This window comes from Myxocyprinus asiaticus, chromosome 31 (genome assembly GCF_019703515.2).
Source record: "Myxocyprinus asiaticus isolate MX2 ecotype Aquarium Trade chromosome 31, UBuf_Myxa_2, whole genome shotgun sequence".
Taxonomy (NCBI): Eukaryota; Metazoa; Chordata; class Actinopteri; order Cypriniformes; family Catostomidae; genus Myxocyprinus; species Myxocyprinus asiaticus.
Genome location: NC_059374.1, coordinates 10,274,319 through 10,291,548, shown reverse-complemented (window position 1 = coordinate 10,291,548; position 17,230 = coordinate 10,274,319). Strand labels below are relative to the sequence as shown.

General features: G+C 37.1%; 1 protein-coding gene across 1 annotated transcript in view; it reads left to right on the top strand.

Moving 5' to 3' along the window:
• LOC127422014 (sodium/potassium-transporting ATPase subunit beta-3-like) overlaps positions 1–13,996 on the top strand; it is a 42,432-nt gene extending 28,436 nt beyond the window's left edge. The window contains exons 3-7 of the mRNA XM_051665320.1: positions 4,050–4,148; positions 6,733–6,920; positions 7,599–7,649; positions 10,350–10,436; positions 12,962–13,996. Of these exons, the coding sequence (XP_051521280.1) occupies positions 4,050–4,148; positions 6,733–6,920; positions 7,599–7,649; positions 10,350–10,436; positions 12,962–13,129 (593 nt within the window). The 3' untranslated portion in view covers positions 13,130–13,996. The remainder of the gene's footprint in view (positions 1–4,049; positions 4,149–6,732; positions 6,921–7,598; positions 7,650–10,349; positions 10,437–12,961) is intronic.
• The last annotated feature ends 3,234 nt before the right edge of the window (positions 13,997–17,230 follow it).

The following is a 17,230-nucleotide window of genomic DNA, read 5'->3' as shown; positions in this document are numbered from 1 at the left end:
TTTGAGTTTGGAGGGATGAACACCAGTTGGCGCTGTCATGCGTGGGGTTAATGCACACGTTTTTCTTTTTTCTGTTTGTTTGGTTCTAGGGTATGTTTGGGGTTTGACTGTTGCACTAAAGTTGGAATGTGGTCTTTATAATCCTGGTTTTGACACACAAGCTATTTTGTTTTACATGTCAAAATGTAAAATGTTAATATGAGTGGATTGTTTCTCTCCACGTGGAATTTGAATGGGTTGGGGCACCCCATAAAAAGAAGGAAGGTTATTTGTCTTATGCGCAAGAAATATGATATAGTGTTTCTTCAAGAAATGCACCTTTCCCCGCAGGAAGCTGAAAAATTTGGAAAGAGATGGGGTGGGCGTTTTTTTTTTATAGTGCTGGCTCGAGTTAGAGCAGGGGAGTCATTACACTGATAAGTAAATATCTACAATTCAAATGTCTCAAACAGAGTAAAGATAAATTAGGAAGAGTCGTTATTGCTTTAGCTGAAATTCAGGGACAAAGTCTTATTTTTGCGAATATTTATGCACCTAACGTTGATGATCAGGGCTTTCTTATAGATCTTGAAGGGATGTTGCAAGCTGCTGGCACCCCTCATGATATAATATTGGGAGGAGACTTTAATCTTTTGATTGACTCAGTTCTTGATCATAGTGAAACAAAAGTGTGCAAGCCCCCTAGAGCAACAGTGACGCTTCACAGGATGTGTAAAAATTTTGGTCTTACAGATATTTGGAGACTTTTGAACCCATCTGGTAGGGACTGTATTTCTTTTTTTCTTCAGTCCATAAGATTTAATCTAAAATAGATTATTTTATATGTTGATTGCTCAATTGGAAACATTTTAGTCACAGATCACACCCTGGTGAGTTTAGAGGTGTTGCCACATACAGAGAAAAAGAAATCATATAGTTGGTGCTTTAATGTATCCCTCTTGCAAAATCCTGAATTCCAATAAATGCTAAAGGCTGAAATCAATGTCTATATGGAGACCAACTGGTCCTCAGTATCCTCTGTGGGCGTGCCTTGGGAGGAACTTAAGGCGGTTTTTAGGGGCCGGATCATACAGTATGCCTCATTCATAAAAAAAAAAAAGAAAAAAAACAAAGCACAAGAACTAGTGGAAATGGAAGGGAATATTAAAATGCAGAGGCAGAGCTGAAGCGCGAATGTCGTCTAATGGCCTCAGCGAATTGACCAGATTGATATAATACTATTTTGTCACGGAAGGTGGAGTTTTGGCTATTCAGGGCAAGACAGTCATACTTTGAGTCGGGGACAAAGCAGGGAAGCTTCTGGCTAGATATATTAAACAGAGAGTCTTTTTCTACCATTCCCTCAGTGAAATCTGCTGGTGGTGAAATATTTACCTTGGCCATTGATATTAATAATGCTTTTAAAGAATTCTATCTTTATCTCTATAGTTCCACGTCTTCGTCTACTGATGAAGATATTAGAAACTTTGTGGAACCATTGGAACTTCCTAAACTGACGACAGAACAAATAAATTCTCTTGATTCTGAGATAACCTTGGAGGAGCTTGGCGAAGTAATTCAGGCCTTGCCTATAGGCAAGGCTCTGGGGCCAGATGGCTTTGCCGCTGAATTTTTTAGATCTTATGCTACAGATCTGGCTCCACTTTTGCTAGACGTTTATACCGAATCATTAAGCAATGGAAAGCTTCTGCCAACCATAACACGAGCCCGGATCAGTCTGATTCTTAAAAAGGACAAGGATCAAAGTGAGTGTAAATGTTGCCGTCCAATTTCCCTGATCCAGTTAGACGTTAAAATATTGTCAAACATTTTGGCTAACTGAGTAAGTGAAGTTATGACATCTCTTATAGATCAGGTGGGGTTTATTCGGGGCCATAGCTCTTCTGATAACATTAGGCGTTTCATCAATATCATGTGGTCAGTGGCGAATGATCAGACTCCAGTCGCTGCCTTCTCACTTGACTCCGAAAAGGTGTTTGATATGGTAGAATGGGATTATCTTTTTAAGAATTTGGAAATGTATGGGTTCAGGAATACTTTTATTGGATGGATTAAGTTACTTTATAGACACTTGAGACATTGAACTTGTTATCTGATCAGATGTCCTTGCTTCCATCGAAACACACAAGATGCTCTTTGGAACATTCTCAAAACATGCTGGGATAAAATGGATCATCAGGTTTTGCACAAACTTGTAGAGTCCATTCCAACTTGTTTGTTTGCTGTCAAGCAAAAAGGGTACATAAGAAATATTAAGGTATTTTGAATTTTTATTTATTTATTTATTTTAATTCATTTTCACTAAAATTGATATGCTAATAATATATTTTCTAATAAAGTTAATTCAATATATGCAAAATGGAAACCTTTTTACAAGTGGTCACAGACTTTTGGACCCTATTGGGTTGCACTTTATTTTACAGTACGTGTACTTTCAGTATACTTGCAGTGTACCTACCCAAGAAAGTAATAATAGGTAACTACATGCACTTAATATGGGTTAGGTTTAGGGTTAGTACCTAGTAATTACTATAGTTGTTGTAATTATATAGTACGTAAATGTAGAACAGTACTGTAAACTAAAGTGCTACCCCTCATTGTATACACAAACGCACATGGTCCTTACAACAAAGTACTGTGTCAGTACAATGGTACAGTAAAGGTTTTAGACTGTAATACCATGGTACTGAATAACTGACATATTTTTACATTTGTACTCCAAGGTTTTTTAAAGAACCATGAAGTTACCATGGTCCATTAAAAAATAAATAAATAAATAAATAAAGCATTAAAATACTATGGAATGTTTTTGTAAGTGGCAACACCCACAAATAAAAGCAAATGTCAGTGTCTTGAGTACAGATGATTTCCCAGATAGACAAACTGACACTCGTACAGACATCCAGAAAATTAGCATATGTGCATGAATAACTTCAATGTTATGATGGTAATGGAAAAGACCGTATTTGCATTAAAGGTGCCATTTATTCTGCACTATTTTTACCATTTACCTCTGCTATGACTGCTGTTGTGTGTTCTGATTGCAACAGTGTTACACATCGTCCATTAACCGCCCACACACTTGTGAATAGTGGTTGCAATGAGATCGCTCCAGTTCCATCCTTTAGTGCTGTTGAAGGTGGGAATTTGAGATTTCTTTCTAGCTATCGTCCATCCTTCCCCAAGTATCAATTTATTCCTCCCACTGATATTCTCTTTTCCTCTCCCAGATCAACCCCCCTTTCCCTAGATCTTTTAGTAACATAATGTTCTCAGTACAGAACAGTTGGACATCATTTCAGTCAAGTTGCGGTTTAAGCGTCTCCAATAATCAGTGCATTGAATGTTCCAAGCATGTTTTTTTAAGGCAGGTGTTTATGAGCTGAAATGTTGGTGCACATTAATCATTTCGAACTGAAGAAGCTTTTCTAATTAAATGAAACATGACCAGAAAGCACATATGTTTAGCTGAGAAGTCTTCAATAGAGTGCACCATTTTGAAAGCATCTCATTGGATTTTAAGCATCATATTTGTGTACAAACATCCGATAAACATGTTAAAAAGAGCATATTCACATTCACTGTAAATCAGTGATAGGTCACATGTCTGTTCTGAGAGCACAGAAAAACAAAACTAAATGCAAATAGCTGTATAATCATATTTAGTTACTATAGCAAGATAATTAGGCTTATACATGTTTAAAAGGGAAGAGAAAACACCATATCTTCTGTTGTTGACATCAAAGACAATGGGTCAAATTAAACTGTACTATAAAACATTTTGTTGCCATGTTAGGTCTCCACTTGATGTGCAATGTTAAATCTGGGTCCTGAAACAAAACCAGTTCAGAATCACTGCTCTTAATGATAAACATCATGGATCATTGTTCTAACATCACAAATGTTGTGGCGAAATACTGCAGTTTAGCAAATTCTCTAAATTAAAATGCACACATCGTATGGATGTCTTGATGTACATGTGCTAACAGATGGACAGAATCTGCATTTGATGTGTATCACGTGTAACTGCATGGGTGTTGCATCCTCAGGGCTGGTGATCAGGCCCAAGTCCATGGAAATTGCATTTAACCGCTCCATTCCCCAGCAATACAACAGCTATGTGCAGCACCTGGAGTCCTTTCTACAGAGTGAGTACCACTCTTTTCCTGTCTAAATATTTGCCCTACAAAAGTACAAACTGATGATACTGTAATACCACCTGATCTTCTTCTGTTAACTCCAAGGAAAAAAAATGCCTTTTTAAACAGGATTATCTGAGGTCTATTGATCTTCAGTCTGCTCAGTTGCACAGTTCATTACCAGAGCCCCTAAGACCCAGACCAATATCAGACCACTAAACACCCATACCAAGTCTAGAACCCCAAGACCCTTACTAGAAATACTAGAAACCTAAATACCAGACTAAGATTAGACACCCTTAAGGCCAAAGTATACTTGGGTTGACCGCGTTGCTGATCAGACCACGAACAGTAAGCGTGTGTCCCAGATTTTCTCGGCACACTGTCAGTCCTTGTCTGTGTGCATCATTAGTGCATGCACCTGCCGTTGATTGTACTAAAGAGTATCACAAAGCAGTCGTAGTGCACATGCGTCGAACACTTTTGAATCTCTCACAGTAAAAATTGTAGGCTTTGAAAGGCTGAGCACTTGACTGTGTGCGAGATGACCCGGAACGCGGAAGAACGAAGGATGCCCGAGCCTTAAGACCCAAAACCCAAACAATACCAGACCCCTGAATACCCAGGCTAATATCAAACCCCTTAAGACCCATACAAATACTACACCCCCTAAGACCCAAACCAATACCAATACCCCTAAGACCCAGAGCAATATCACACCTTGAACCACACCTAGACTAGTCACCCTAAGACCTAGTCCCAGACCAATACCAAACCCCCTAAGGCCCATACTAATACAGACCACCTAAGATAAAGACCAAGAGGATAACTTTTGAGGCCCAAAACCAGACCCAGATCTGTTGGTCCAATAACCATACCCATGATCTGTTGATCCAATACATGCTGAAAAGACTTAAGCTTAAAAGCTTAAACAGCATGCAATTCCCATGCTGGTCTAGGCTGGTTTATACTGGTTAGTTGTGGTTTGGTGCTGGTCTAACTGGTGAACCACCATAGCCATGCTTTTCACCAGCAACACCTAGCTGGTGAAGCTGGTTGACCAGCATGGTCTTTGTGATGAAGCTGGTTAAAAGCCAGGTGGGGTCACCAGAATACCAGCATTCTATGCTGGGGGACCAGCACCCAAAACATAGCATAAGCTGGTGTCCAGCAATGCTGGGCTTTTCAGCAAGGTAACCAGACCCAAGACTGGTTGGCCCAGTAATGAGGATGTTTATTTTAATGAACTAGAAATTACTTTGAAAAACAGAGTAATGGAATTCACTGTATTGGTGACGGATACCTTTCTGACCACTGTTTGAGGCAATAAAACTGGAAAATGACTATGACCTTGTCTGAGACCATAGGATCCAGATCCATAAACCTGAGCTTTGAGATCCAGACAGCAACCAGACAATTGATCACAGGTCTCAAGACCACAAGATCAAGATTCAATCGAGAATTTTTATTTGGAGGATATTCTTAATCTGGCAGATTTTTCACATAAATAAAGATTTTACAAATATTGCTCATCAAGGTCACATATTGGGCAATATTAGCAAGTAACAGCTGCACTTAAGAAATCAGTAGAAGGTGGTGGTGTAGACAGATATTTTGCAAGGCTTCAAGAGGAGGGCTTTCCGAAAGCTCTATAAATGTGGCAGAAATGCTAAGCTGTTTGCCTTTAAGTACATTTAAACATTAATTTAAAAGAAAATTACAATTTAAGCCACTTGCAAAACATTAATTTATAAAAACCTTCCCTTTGTGTAATCTTTGGATAAGGTGTTTTGAGATGAATCCTCTCAGTCTCACTGCTGGTAGTGAACTGCTCTTGAAATTGCCTGGTTGCTAGCAGTGCAAATTGTTATCAGCTACATTATCACCACCCCACCTTAAAACCTCTCTCTAAAGATAGAAGTTAAAGCCTTTCTTGAATGGCTCACAAATGGTCAACTACAGCAGTCATGGATGACATTTAAAATAAACATAAAATGTGTTTATGCCCCATTTTACTTATGCAATGTAACATATTTCAGAGTAAAACAGGATATACAATGAGGTGGGAATTGATTGGAGTATGAAAATACCCCACGAAATCAAAGTTTTGTGCCTTTTAGTTCATGTTTAATAGTGTTGATGGTCTTTACAGTCTTCTGGGAAAATGGACCACAAATATCGATGGCATCATCGCCAAGTACTAAGAGGAATTTAGACATTTTTTGTCAAATAAAATGCTCTCTAGAATGAGAAGGTCCCTACCTCTAATACCATCTACTGTAGCAATAGCAAGTAGCAGGTAAATGGTATGGTGGTGTCTTAAACTAAAGCTTTTGGCTATTTAAAAAATTCTGTCCCCAATTTCATGTTTCAATAGTAAATATTTCAACACTCATCTAACCATTTAATGGGGTCTTTAGGCTTCCATATTGGGTATATTCATGTTCTTGTAAGACAGATGTAAACTTTCAAACTCACCACACAGAGGACAAGGAAAACATCTCACAACCTCTATTAACAACTTCATATTACTGCTGAATGTTTCCAGCTCAAGACCTGTGACTCTTCTACATTCTTTCTTTTGTTACTCCAGAGTACAATGACTCTATGCAGGAGGCCAATGAGCTCTGTCCTGAGGGCATGTACTTTGAGCAGGACGATGTTGAGGAGAAGAAAGTGTGCCAGTTCAAGAGAAGTCTGCTACGACAATGCTCTGGACTGGCAGATAGTACTTTCGGATATTCCGAGGGCCAACCATGCATCCTGGTCAAGATGAATCGAGTGAGTTTCATGTTTTTACTCCACTCAGTGAAAGGCACCTCTTGTTGGAGACTGGTGGTTAACAAAGACAGGGGCTCCGGGCAGTATCCAGGCTAGCAACCTGTCCTGATCCCATTCCTCCCCTCTTTTACTCCTAAAATTTCCTGTTCACTTTCTACTTATACTGTATATATCGGTAAAAAGTATCAAAGAACTGATAGTTCTTAAAAGAATTGACAAACTTTGTCCTGAAGTGTAATTTCTGCATTAAATGGAGTTGTGAATATTGTTTCAAAACAGATTTCCCCAAAACTCCTACCATCGCCCTCTAAACGAGTAGCCAAACGAAGAGTGCCTGCCCCAAACTCACACCATTAGTTGAGCCAGAAGTTGACATGTTGGGCCATTCAAACAATCGGCAATGTGTTTGCACTCTTCAGAAATTCAACCTATTGAATAGTCTTATAGTTTTCACTGCAAAACAATCTAAGAAAGGAGGAAGTATTTTAGCATGTAAAAAATGCACCAACTTTTTTCTTTAAGTTTGAGTTCATTCTAGTTTATAGATTTCTGCAGACATTCAGTGGATTGCTAAGTGAAGCAGTTCACCTAGAGATCGATTAGTTTTTGTGCCTCTGTGGAATTCACATCATTATATAAGGATGTTTGTTCAATGCATACATTCCTTATTCTTTGCAGGTTATTGGGCTGAGGCCACGAGGAGACCCACATATAAACTGTGCAGCCAAGGTAATGCCTACCTCACACACTGTATACCATAGCTTCAGTGTATACATTTATGTATTCGGGTGTGCTGGTGTGATTTAGAATTAATGTGCTTCCAATTTGCTTTTTCAAACATCTTGTTTGTATCTGGTCTTTCTTCACGCTGCCTATAGGGCCAGCAGTTTCAATGGTGGGTAAGACATCGGGCCCCAGCTCCCCCATTGTTCCCCCAGGGTTCTTGCCCCAGGCCTTTTCCATCTCTCTGCTGCCTCTCTCCTGTTCTGCTTCATCACTGGTGCTTTAAACTACCCTCATTCTAGACATAATGTAACACTGGATGTTAACTTGTGTTTTGGGTGATCCGATCACAAGAGGTCAGTCACCTGGTATGAATTTACATCTGGTATTAATGCAAGCCTTAAATGCGAGTGGAAAGTTAAGTCTTAGGCACGTATATGTTTTTCTTCAAGTAACCCATGCTATCAGGTTCATTTAAATCCAGGCCTATCCTGCAAAATATTTAACGCTTCTTTTGGCTCATTAGCTGCGTTTCCACTATCGGGTCAAATGAGGGCTTGCTAGTGCGTGCCAGGGCCAGTCGCATTCCCACTGTCATTTCCAGGGCTTCATCGTGCCTCCTCTGGGCTTTCTCTGGGCCAATGTCCTTTGGCCCAACGATTACCCTTGGGCCAAACAAGGCCAACCGGGAAGTGAGGTGGAGCCAATGTCAAAGGTGGAGTTTCGCCAGACTTGCCAGGTTGTATATCAAGTGCACCATTGTACAAGTTCGATAAAAATAAAGCATTGCCTGTACAGTACAATTCAGTTAAAATTCACAATGGATCACAAAACCTTTACACCTGTATGTAACATAGTGCTGTCCATTTGTGATCTGATCTCCTGAGACGCTAATGGTAATCTGTCACACGTACATAGGGGAAATGTTTTGTTTGTGGTTCAAATAAATGGTGGTTAAGGTAGGCCAATTTATTGTATTGATGTTGTAGCATTCATCCTTGCATAACACTGAGTTTGTGAGGTCAAAAAGACAAGAATTCCTTTAACGTGTGTACAAAAATCAAACTGATACGAGGGACGAATTGTGCAATGTTGAACCCATTTCAAACACTTTGTTTGCTTCCTTCAAGTAGCTCTACACTGCAGATGTGAGGTGTTCCTATCAGACCTACTCTGTTTATCACTTGTCCCAGTAGCACTTCTTTACTGCCCTTATTTTGCCATTTTTTTCCTTATGACATCTCAAAACTCATGAGACCGCTCACCCATCTGCGGTCCTCTGAACTTTAACGCTTTTGCTCTTAAATTATGCTGATGGTTTTTGCTGTTTTAATCTTGCCATTTCCTACTAAACAAACCTCCACTAATGGTGATGTTGCAATGCTTCGATGGCAGTTTTCACACATGAAACCGATTAAATTGTCACTTGTTTTTCAGTAAAAGTACATATTTTATTCACACCAGGTACAGCAGTCTGTACCATTATGAAAATTGTTGCACTGAATTTAACATAAAACAGAAATTTCTTTGTAAATTGCTCATGAAAACAGTCTTATGTAAAATTTCACATTTAAATTGAATGTCACAATATAAGAATGGTTTTACACAAATTTGTTCTGCTTGTGTTTCATAAAAAAACTCAAATTTGTGCAATGATGTTTATGTTTGATAGCTAAATCAAGATTTAGATTGAAGATATAAATATATTTTTGATTTGCACATCAACTTAAATATTGTGGAGTAACATCTCCTTCAGACACTTGTGATATGCTTACAGCTTACACTCTTAAATATCTTTTTTCAGAGTCTGTTACCCGTCACGGCATCCTAACCTTTTGGATGTTTGAACCGTTAATGCTTCATCTTTACAACTCACATATAGCATCAATATGCAACTTCTGTGCATTCTTGTTCATACATAACCACTAAATTGGAAAAATACCATTACATTTACCTACAAGCATGTATGTGTGAAAGTGGCTAATGAAACACTGCACATTTTTTCGAGCTTCTGTGCTGATGCTTAATTAATAATTACATTCTTTATTTGAATTTGATTGTTATATCATGAATCATGGCTTCAGGCTCTTAGTGTTTTAAAATGACTGATTAAAATACTTTCTTTTAGCATTCTTCCTTTTCATTGGACTACACAGTTTGCAAGCATGCATCACTGTGATCTATCCCTAGATACACAGCCATTTCGAAAGCTTGGAGCAAATTATTTCATTTCGGTTCACTTAATGAAAGATGAACCCATTATTGAATGCACATTAGGATCTGAAGAACCTTGCAGCTGTTCCGGAATCTGTGGTTTTATGCGTCTGTTACTATATATATATACTCTATATATACTATATATTACTGGATATATGATTGCGATAGACCATGAGAATTTATGCATTCATATACATGATACAAAATAGCACCTGTGGAGGACCTAATTTAGTTTGCGAACATCTGCTGTTCTGCTTTTTTTTTTTTTTTTTTTTTTTTTAATGGATTTGGGTCTATAACATGATGTATTAAATGTTTTGATGTTTTTGTGTGTTGGAAAGGGATTCTTATTTTTCTTTGTGTCATCAGTTTGAGTGATGTGAGGGCAGTCTGTTGTCAGTGGCAACTGAACATGAGTCACATGACACACATTGTCCATAAAGTGCATGAGCGTGATCTCACCTGTTTTCATTGTCTCTCCTGATACAGAGAGAAAATCCACTGCAGATGCAGTATTTCCCAAGTGAGGGCAGGCTTGACAAGAGCTACTTCCCCTATTATGGCAAGAAAGCACATGTGAGTACAATATAGCTCTACATTTAATAAAATGGAACATATATCATTATGGAAGTTTCTTAAATTATAGGGGTGCATGATAAATTGGGGACAATTATTGGTATTGGCCATAAGTAGATTGCTTTAAAAATGTAACAAGTACTGTAGCATTATGTATTCTCAATCACGATTTTAAAAAACTTTACAGCTCAAATAATACATGAGTTTTAACAGCAAAATTAATGTAATTGCTTTTTTAAAATGATATGCTTCACATTTCTGCCTTTAAACACTCCAAAAATTGGTCCCATTCACTTCCATTCTAAGTGCCATAGTGTAACCTTGACTCTTGCTTTTATTTAAAGAAAAGGAGGGACGAGTCGAAATGATTTTTTTATGGTAATCAATGTAATGCCACAAATGCTGTCGATTGCGTTTAACTTGTATTGAACATTCCTTTAAGAATGCAACAAGTATCATTATGCAAGTATCTTTAATTATAGAGAAGCACAATATATTTGTGACCTTTATCGATAATAGCCTTTTTTATTATTATTTCAATTATCTATATTTTTCTGGTTAGGCTATTTTAGGTTATTTTTTTCTATTACAGGTTTCAAAAGTATTAAACTTATTTTTGTTAGTACTGTCATTCGATACAATTTGTAATTGCAATTAATCACAGATCTGGAAAGTGCTGAAAATTTTCTCCTAAATATAATGATTTTCCTGTCAAATTGCATTTATTTCCTCCTTAGGGAAAAAAAAAAACCAATATGTAACAATACAATGCTTTATTAACATTTTCCAAACAGTACACAGTATAATGATAGAAATGCACTAATATAGCACCAATTAAAGGTGCACTCAGTATTTTTTTTTTTTTTTTTTTTTCTCAGTATCTTTTCTCAGACATACACTGACACCTAGCTTCTTGTATCCAGCATTATTCAAACGCAGTCATTTTCAGTTGTTGATGCCATTGTAGAAATTTGCAATTCACAGTCAGCCAGGATTAATTTTATCCCTGAGTGAAAGTGTCCAATAGCAGGGCAGTTACTGAGATTAAGCGAGTTGTAATCAGCTGGTCATGTGATTCTAAAATGGTGGCCCCCATGAGGAGACCCTCTCCACGTGGAATAAAACAGCTTTTATAAGGTTACTGATATGACTGGTGTATTCATCTCATGTGGGTTCTCATTATATTATACATATGTTTCAAAATTACAATTTCTTTAGAAGTAAAACTTTTTAAATGAGGAAAAAATTACTGAGTGCACCTTTAAGTAACATTAAACATTTCCCAAAGTCTAAGTGGGAGTTTGACTAATTGATAGAGCTAGTCCCCACATAAGTTGCATATTCATTGCAATGGGCATTAAATCTCAAACTCTGATCCTCCACAATATTAATCAGCCAGCAGACTGTGGCTATTAACTTTGTATCCGCAATCATGAAGCCGCGTTTACGATTTGCGTTAGGGCGCCAGCATCAAGCGCCGCTTTGAACTCCACATGAAAAGCGCTTGCAGACAAAAACGTCTCATTTTGCGTTTTTGTGATAGTTAAGACTTGACATGCTTCTGTGGTAATTAAAATGTGCTTTACTTAAAAATATATGATTTCTGTCACAAGTTCCATCTAGGCTTGTTTTGTACAACAAATAGCATTAAGAACTACTTGCCCCATCACTTAATCACTGACTCACTGCTGTGTGTTTGTGGTGTGTGCATCAGTGTAATGACTCCTGTCAAACATACACATCACAGAGGTCCCGCCCTTCCAACCAGTGTTTATGCTGATTTATGCTGTATTAACAGTAAATTCGTTAATCGCAATTTAAGAAAAATTAACGCGTTAAACTTTAACGCTTGTATTAACGCATTAATTTTGACAGCTCAAATTTTAGTTTAAAAGCAGGCAAAACGAGATCTTTGTCATATCTGTGACCAGTATCGGCCATAGGAAGTGTGTTTTAAAAATACAAGTTTACGTATGTATCTTTAATTACAGGGATAAACAATATATCGAGACCATTATCAGTATTGGTCATAGGTAGTTTGAAAATTCAGTAAGCATTTTGATCGTTATCTGTATCAGCCATGGATAGTTTGGTTAAAAAATTGAACAAGTATCTTTAGCAACAATTATCTTTAATTTTAGGGCTGTGCGATATATTGGTGACCATTATTGGTATAGACCATAAGTAGTTTCTTTTAATTATTGGTATTAGACTTATTAGGTGACTATTATTGGTATTGGTCATGGGTACTTTAAAAATGCATTCTTATATTAACAATAGTAAGTATCTTTAATTATAGGGATGCAAGTAGGTACTGTATATGTAGTAGTTTGTTATTTAATCAAATATTTATTTATCTGGCTGATATTGGAAGCAGATAATATCAGGGCTTAACAGTAGCAATTTAGATTTTTGATTTTCGGTCATCATATTGAGCGATAGCAAGAAAATAATTATCAGTTATTGGCATTACTGATCTAATTTTTACCATTTCTGTTTTGTTTGTTTTTCTTCTCTTTCTGTAGCAAAATTACGTCCAGCCAGTTGTAGCCATTAAGCTGCTGCTAGCCGAGGAGGACTATAATTCTGAGCTGGCCATCGAGTGCAAGGTGGAGGGCACAGACCTGCTTAACAACGATGATCGTGACAAGTTCTTGGGCCGTGTTACCTTCCGGGTGCATGTGTCCAAGTAGCCTGGATCATTCATAGAGACGCATGATGTCAGTTCCTCTTACTCAAGCCCCGCCTGTTCCAGTAACGTTTATCTCTCACCGCTCTGTACCCAGTCGCATAAAACTCGTACCCTATGTGGTGTCCTATAAGTTTGATCAGGGCCTTTATGAATCAAACGTGATACGTCAAAACAGAAACTCGTCCTGGATTACCTAGATGTTTGATGCATGCTAACATTAATTTGCCCTGTATTATGGATGGGGTCAGAATAGTGTGTGTGATGGTTAATTAAGGTTTTAGTTATTAATTTTTTTTTCATTATAATTCATTGATCTCACCCACTACCCAGCAGATTATCATGAAACCCCATACACACTTACTGGAAATAAAAACCAAAAGGAAAAAATGCACATTCGTTCTCTGACGCCTCCCCTTAAGAGCGAACTTCGTGACATCGTGTAGTAAGTTTAGGGACCTGTAAATAGATGCATCAACTCATCATGTCAAATGTGGTCTGCTCCCTCCCATTGTACTGTTTAGCCTGCCACGTGTGTGTGTGTGTGTGTGTGTGTGTGTGTGTGTGTGTGTGTGTGACGTGAAGCCTCTATGTACATACTTAATGGATTTTAAACACTCTTTTTCTGTCATCATTCTCACTATGTCTGACTGCTGTAAGAAATCAAGAGTATGAAGTTATATAATAGCTGTAATTTAAGATTATTGAGAAATACAACATATTAAAAAGGGGGGAAAACACCAAAAAAACATCTATATCAAATTTTGAGGGAAGTGATTTTTTTAAACCTCTGCAGAAACTGTTCTTTGTGCAGATGCCTTACGGTCTGTATGAGTTTAAAAATCTTGAAATAAAAGTGATTTTAAACAAAGCTTTCCTGTGTGGAATAGGTTTTCTTTTTATGTGTTGAATGGCTAGGCAAAAAGAAATCGTGTATAACAAAAAACTAAATAAGAGCATTGATGGAATGCTAGATCTCAATTTGCTCAATTTCATGTTGAATTTAGTTTTCATAAGATAAAGTTTTGGAACAAATTAATAAAGCTGCAGTTGTCTTATTGACTTCAAGCTAACTAAAGACAAATGAATAATTCATAACAGCACATAATAACCTTTTATCTATTCTTAAATGCTTGAAATTAGTTTTGTAGACAGATATTTGTGCCTTCATATGAATTTCTTAAAAAAAATTAAGGTTTTTAATAATTAATATAAATAATAATAATAAAAGTAACTATCTTTTAATATAACATGAGTCACACTGATGTTTTTAAATGTTTGTAATAATTATTATTTTTATGATTAATTATAGTAATTATTATTATTTATTTATTATCTTTTTAAATGTATGAGTTGGACCGCATAGTGTGAGGATGCCGAGCTGTAATCTAGACAAAGGGTAGCTATTTTGAAAAAGCTAAATAAAATATAGATTTGATTTGTTTGAATGTTTTTGGTCACTACATAATTCCAGTACTTCCATTTGATATTGCATAGTTTTGATGACCTTACTATTATTCTAAAATGTGGAAAATATTAATAAAGGATAATTGAGTGTATTCAAAGGTTTGGCTGGTAATTTATTATTATACTAAATATTAAATGGCTGTTTTTAATTAAGTACAATCTGTGTGGCTTAGATGGATTTAGTGTAAAATTATTTAATAATCACACCTTTAAAATAAATATCATTATACTTTAGAAGCAAGGAAGTTCGGTCACACTTTATATTAGGTGGCCTTAACTACTATGTACTAACATTAAATACATACAAGACTACGTATTTACTGTGTAACTACATGTTGTTCTGCAAAATTCCCACATTTGCTGAGGTATGGGTATGAGGAGTAAGGGTAGGACAAGGGGTTAGAGTAATGTTTTGGGGTAAGGGTTGGTTTAGGGGTAATGTTAACAGTGTAACTACAAATGTAATTAAATGCAAGTACTTTAAATGGAATCAAAATTCAACAACATGTATGTACATAATAAGTACATAGTAGTTAAGGCCACCTAATATAAAGTGGGTCCTGATTAGATTCAATGGTTGTGTATAAATTACTGTACCATCACCGGTTTAGAAAATTATAGTGAGAGAAACATGTTCCAATGCTTCCCTCTTGTGGCTATAATCTGTAATTAAATACAGGTGAAGTCAATAGAAATAGCAAGACCCAGGCGAAAACTAGACCCCTCGAAGCCCAGATCCAGACAAAAACTTGTCAGTCCAAGAAACATTCTGTTCTTATTTGATGAACTAGTAGAGAAAATGCTGAATTTACTTCAGCAGTCATATTCCATTTATCATGTCACCATTTACCATTTAAACATTAAACTTTGTTACAGCACTGAAATAGACTGGTTATACCTTGCGGTCTTGTTTGAAACCATAAGCGAAGACCAAGACTAAGTTTTGAGACCCATTCCAAGACCACAAGACAAAGCCTCATTTAAAAGATTCAAAGTAGAATGTCCATATTTAATGATCAATAAAGACAACTGTGACATTAATAAAAGCAAGTTGTTTATGCGCCTATCAAACAGAAATGTCCACAAAATTGAAACCAATTCTTTTTTAGCCAATTCTTAGATTGTGTTTCATTGGTAATACTCCATCTGTAATGGTTTTGTGTCCTGTCTGTGAGGGGGAAAAAATACTTCAGTGACACTTATGTCAATCTCTATAAGGTGCAAACATCCATGTGAATGCTGCTGTGTGATAACACTCACCAAGCACAAAAAAAAAAAAAAAAAAAAAAAAAAAACGTATTTTATCAGAGAGTTTGTTTCTCAGTTCTTTGAGACTTATAATTTGCTTTTAAGTCTGTAATCTCTGCTCCTGATAACAGAAACATTAGCACTTGGGATTGAGGGTATAATCAGGGGTTGAGAGAAGAAAAAGTGGCCTGTGAGAGAGTGTTGATAAACAGGCTTTTCCACTGAAGGTGACCTCAGACAACTCTGATCTGAGATCTGCTATTAGGTCACTATTAATAAATGTGGTTGTTTTGGTTATGGAAAAGCTGGTCCTAACTCAGCACAGATGTAGAACTATTACGTGACGTTTCAGAGTAATGTGTGATAAACATTTTTCTTGAGCATGTATCAGACAGCTTTACTACTGTTTTTTCCCCAGTACATCACCAAACTCTAGTTTAGAAGCCTGTCGCCAGTTAAGATACACTCTAGGCACAACAGATGATTTCATTGGTTGCACTGACTTTGAATCAAATCTTTGAGCCATTTGAGGAGATTCATGTAGGCCTATTATTCTTTTTTTTTTTTCTCTCTCTCCCCTTTTCGCCCCAATTTGGAATGCCCAATTCCCAATGCGCTCTAAGTCCTCATGGTGGCGTAGTGACTCGCCTCAATCCGGGTAGCGGAGGTCTAATCTCAGTTGCCTCCAGGTCTGAGACTGTCAATCTGTGCATCTTATCATGTGGCTTGTTGAGCGAGTTACCGTGGAGACATAGCGTGTGTGGAGGCCTCATGCTATTTTCTGTGGCATCCAGGCACAACTCATTACGTGCCCCACTGAGAGTGAGAACCACATTATAGTGACCACGAGGAGGTAACCCCATGTGACTCTACCCTGAGACCTGGCTGGAGTCACTCAGCATGCCTTGGATTCAAACTCATGACTCCAGGGGTGGTAGTCAGTGTCTTTACTCACTGAGCTACCCAGGCCCCCTAGGCCTATTATTCTTAACCCTTATACTCTGTTTGTTACAGGTGCATTCTCATAGTGTTTGGGGTCAAGTTTGACTTGTTTGGGGTTGTGGTTGTGGTGTGGTTATGGTATTTATTTATTTTTTTTTTACCTTATTTACCTCTAAATTACTAAACTACACCATTAATTTTCATATAAAATAAGAACATTTTATGTTACATTCACTTCAGTGAATATCTGTATTTCTCAGTTTCATTCATGGAGAAAATATCAAAAATGTGTTATGCATTAGGGGCAGATTGCTGCCAGCTGCTGAAAAAAACAAAAAACAAAAACGTTACAAATTAAAATGACATGAAATTACAACTATAACCAGTAGATGGCTACAGAGGTCACCTCATTGCCTGGTTGTAGTAAACTGGGTTTTTGTTTTTAGAT